At 41.6% G+C, this 4,948-nt stretch overlaps 1 protein-coding gene across 1 annotated transcript in view; it reads left to right on the top strand.

The window, feature by feature from the left end:
- The window catches only part of IL31RA (interleukin 31 receptor A), a 62,627-nt gene that overhangs the window by 30,947 nt on the left and 26,732 nt on the right, over positions 1-4,948 (top strand). The window contains 1 exon segment of the mRNA XM_011942924.1: positions 497-648. Coding sequence (XP_011798314.1) covers positions 497-648 — 152 coding nt within the window.

Genomic DNA, 4,948 nt, shown 5'->3' with positions numbered 1-4,948 from the left:
GCGCCCGGCCTGAAAAATGCATATTTTCAAAGAGAGAAATTTGGGGCTAGAGTGTTTGCAGTGTGGAAGGAAAATGAGAGTTATTTGATAGTGTTTATAGTGGGTATTCCATCATCCTGGAGGTCAAGGAAGGAGAAGCCTAGGGGAGGTGAGAGTAAATAAGAGAGACAGCCTATTTTCTGGTTCTGTGGTCTCTTTTTACCTCCTTTCTGCTTGGCATAGCATATGACCCAATCAATAAGAGTCTGATTTGCTGAAAAATCACAGGAATGCATCCTTTTTTCACTGGGTATTCCTTTTTCAGAGGTGTTGGGGTTGGGGCGGGGGCGACATTCCTTTTGTACTGCCTTGCAAATGCCATCTTCGTTCATATAGCAGACCACAATGCACTATCATTTCCTTTCTAAGGTTTTTTCTTTTTTCAATTTTGGATGGATGCTATTAGCAAATTCTTATCTTTTTGCAAATACGAGAGTTGTACGATTTTTATTTTCAGCGAAAACTGAACCACCTGAGATTTTCAGTGTGAAACCAGTTTTGGGCATCAAACGAATGATTCAGATTGAATGGATAAAGCCTGAGTTGGCGCCTGTTTCATCTGATTTAAAATATGCACTTCGATTCAGGACAGTCAATAGTACCAGCTGGGTAAGTTATGCCGTTATAATAATGTTCCTATTAGAGGTCCAGAGGAAAAGAATCATTGACAACTATTGTTGACCTGGAATCATTATTTCACTTTTTACATTGAAAATAGAAGAGAGACACTAGGAAGTACTTCTCTTCCTAGTGTTCCATTTTTCCTTCTGGACCTTTTAGTTTGGAAGAGTGTTCTACAATAGGCATTTTTGCCTTCTGAGTGCAGGGACACAATAAAGAGTGAGAAATTTACTTCTGCATTATATCCAAGTTTGTGTCTGGCTGTGTGGCTACCAGAAAGTCTATGGTTTGGCCATTTTGTTTTTTATTTTTCTGACCCTTTATAAAATCATGAGGTATAACATACATTTGGAAAGGTGAACAAAACATAAATATTGCATTTAACAAATTACTAAGTCAGTGCTCATATAGAAACCACTGCAGTCAAGAATAGAACATCTCCAGGATGCCAGAGCCCACTGCTTGCCCTTTGCTCATGACCTCCGTGAGAGCTAACTATTGCCCTGATTTTCATGGTAATCTTCTTTGCTTTCATTTTTTACCATTTAAGCCTGCATCACTGAAGAACATAGTTTAAAAGACTATGCCCTCTTTCCTTGAGCCCTCCTCCTTCATCCTGAAGGAGCACCCAGTAGAAATAGAGGAGCATATAAAGGGAATCCATACATTTTGTGTTTTCTAATGTTTGGCTTCTATCTCTCAATATTGTGCTTTTAAGACTTATTCATGTTATATAATGCTATAGTTTATTAATCTTCATTGCTATGTAGTATCCCATGGTCTGAACATGATGGAATGGTGACTTTAATTTGCATTGACCTGACCTTTAATGAAGTTACACACCTTTTCATATGTTTATTGGCTCTTTGGATTCCTTCTTCTGGAAATGCTGATTTAAGCCTTTTGCATGTTTTCTCTATTGGCTGGTCTGCCTGATTTTTCAGCTGATTTGTAGGCATTCCTTATATATTCTGTTTATAAGTCTTATTTGTTACGTGTATGGCACACATCTTTCACTATGTGGCATGACGTTTCACTCTCTTAATGGTGACTTTTGAGGAACAGTCACTTAATTTTAATATGGTTAAATTTTATCCGTCTTTATCTTTATGCTTCATGCCTTTTGTGTCTTAGGAAATGTTTTCTTACCTCAAAGTCTGGAAAATATTCTGCAGTTTCCATCAATGCAGCCTGAAATTGTATCACCTTTTTGTAATCATCTCATATTTATTGCCTTTTTATAAATTTTAGACAGGGTCTCACTCCGTTACCCAGGCTGGAGTGCAGTGGTGTGATCGCAGCTCATTGCAGCCTTGAACTCTTGGACCCAGATGATCCTCCTGCCTCAGCCTCTCGAGTAGCTGAAACTACAGGCATGTGCCACCATGCCTGGCTGATTTTTAATTTGTTTTTGTAGTGTTGCCCAAGTTGGTCTCGAGCTCTTGGTCTTAAGTGATCCTCCTCCCTCAGCCTCCCAAAGTACTGAGATTACAGGTGTGAGCCGTCATGAGCAGCCACATTGTTGACTTCTAATCAACTATTGGCTAATTAAACCTTTAAGACTTTTTACCTCCTGAAGACTTGCTAGTAAAACATACCTCTACTATCTTATCGTTTGTTGATTTTTAACCTAAGTTCAGGTGTTTTATTTATTCTTATTGAATTTCTTCATGTTGGTCTTATCTATCATTCCAGCCTATTTAGAATCCTGTTTGGTCCAAAACTTATGATTAACTTTTTACTTTTTAACTTTTCAGTATCTCCAGATTTGATAACACTTCCTTCTATACCTTTATCTAATTATTAATAAAAATGGTGACTACCTCAGAGCCCTGTGGTAAACCAGTAGAAACCATCCAGAGGATCAACCCCTCCTTTGGATATGGTCATTTATTTAGGGTTCTATGAATATACCTAATTACCACTATCGTCATTCAGGCTACTTTTTTTTATCTTGTCCAGGAGGCTATCATGTGATCCTTTCCCTTGTGGAAACCCACAGACACCCTGTTTACTGCAGCAGCATCTCCTTGTCTGGAACTCTTTCAGTAAAGCATTATTTGTCCTACTGATGCAGAATTTTTGCTCCTTAGATCAGCTAAATCCGGGTTCTTGTGTCACCAAGAAAAATTAGGCACGCACACACATTGAAGGGTGAGGAGAGAGGAATTTATTGGGCGAAAAGGAAACAAGAGAAAAAAACTCTCAGCAAAGCGAGATGGGCTCCTACTAACAGGCTACCATCTCACAGATTGAATACCAGGCCACCACACAGGAGCTGAAGCGTCCAGGCTCCTTCCCCCTGCACAAGGTGTGAACTTCCCATGGCTCCACCCCATTCTCCCAGTGCACAGACGGATTCCCCAGTCCGTTGTGGGCATGCGTGGACAAGACCCTGGGCAGGTTTCCCCATATGCACAAAAGCATCTGATGTAAACACTTGTGGGGCGGGTCGGAGATTCTCTGGGAACCCCCCTTATCTGCCTTCTGCCTCTATCACTATGTTCAGAGAGATGGTAGTGGCCACTTCTCCCCGCAGCTTCCTTTCTAAGCCAGCTCTGGAACCATTCTCTTTGAACCTGCCTAGTGGAACATTAGATTCAATAATCATAGTTTGGGGAACCCCTAAGCGGGGCAGTCCCTGGTACAGCACAAGCTCCTCTTCATACCACATGTCATGGTCTCCGTGAACCTGAGAAACTTCTGGGATAATCTACTGGCTATAAACCCTCAATTCCTTCTATTTGACGAGCTCAGAGTCACTACAGCTGCTGGGATAGGATTCAACAAGAAAAATAAACCAGGACTAGAGTCCCTCTGGAAAATTACTATACCACATACAACACTAAGTGAGGGCAACAAGTATAAACTACCCAACCCTTGGCAGCCTGTACCCTGTCTCTTTGACAAACTCACCTACATCTGTACTCTTCTTCTACATCTGCTTCCTTCCTTCCAGTCCCCAAGGTAAAATGTCCTGCCTCCTGTTTTCCTGGAGGATGCAGGAAGGAAGGTGGAAGTCTGTACTACTCTTTCTCTCTCCTTAGATTCCTTAGATTTCTTTCTTTCTTTCTTTTTTTCTTTTTTTTTGAGATGGCGTTTCACTCTTGTTGCCCAGGCTGGAGTGAATGGCGGAATGGCACAATCTTGGCTCACTGCAACCTCCACCTCCGGGGTTCAAGTGATTCTCCTGCCTCAGCCTCCCGAGTAGCTGGAAGTACAGGCTTGCGCCACCACACCTGGTTAATTTTTTGTATTTTGAGTAGAGATGGGGTTCCACCATGTTGGTCAGGCTGGTCTCAAACTCCTGACCTCAGGTGATCCACCTGCCTTGGCCTCCCAGTGTTGGGATTATGGGTGTAAGCCACCATGCCTGGCCTTCTCTTTAGCTTTCAAATACATGCAGTTATCCTCAGTTGTAATCCCAGCTAAACCCAACTCAGCTCTTCCCAACCTTCTATCAAAGATTTCCATTGTTGATGGAAAAGGGTCCAAATTGTTAACCCTGTGAGACCTGGCTTCTACCGACCCCTTCACGCTCTCTCTCTTGCCTCTCTGGTCATTCTGAATTGCTTGTTTCCCTTGCATCATGTTCTCTCACTCTTTCTGTGCCTCTTCCTAGAACACCCTCTGCTTTTGCACCTCTTCTTCTACCCCAATTTCTTCACTTTTCAGAACTCAGGCCTGACATATTTCCTTCTGAGGACCTGGGCCTGGTCCCTCCTTTGCATGCTTCTGTCATTGCACTTAACAGCAACGCATTTCAACTTTCTCTTCCAGTTAGACTGTAAGTTCTTCAAATGCAGGAATCTTTGCTTTCATCTGTTTTCCGTTTGCCTGGTACATGCCTGTGCTCAATAAATATTTGTTTAAGTGTAGCCATGTAAAACTAATGCTAAAATTCCAACATGTCCATATAACAAGACCCATATTTGTATGATATGTGAGTAACAAAGAGCTTCCTTATACTCCAAATTATTGAATCCTTACAAATATCCTGTAATTGAGGCTTTGCTATCCCCATTTTTGCAGATTAGGAAATTAAGATGTTGAAAACTTAAATGATCTATTCAAGATCACAGGGCTTGTCAGTTGCAAACCTAAGCTCAGGTTTTCTGTCTCCCAGGTTTGCCATCCATGTGACCATACCTCAGCACCCTCCAGATTCTTTTGTGGCCCTAGTTTAAAGGGTTTGCACCTTTATATAATAAAGCCATGTGAGCCTCTTAGAAAGGGATCTCAAAACTGTTTTAAGAATTTGATGTATGGACTGGGTGCAGTGGCTCAC

Source organism: Colobus angolensis, unplaced genomic scaffold (assembly GCF_000951035.1).
Source record: "Colobus angolensis palliatus isolate OR3802 unplaced genomic scaffold, Cang.pa_1.0 Scaffold212, whole genome shotgun sequence".
NCBI lineage: Eukaryota > Metazoa > Chordata > Mammalia > Primates > Cercopithecidae > Colobus > Colobus angolensis.
Note: the sequence above shows the minus strand (reverse complement) of the source record. Positions and strands in the feature narration are given on the sequence as shown.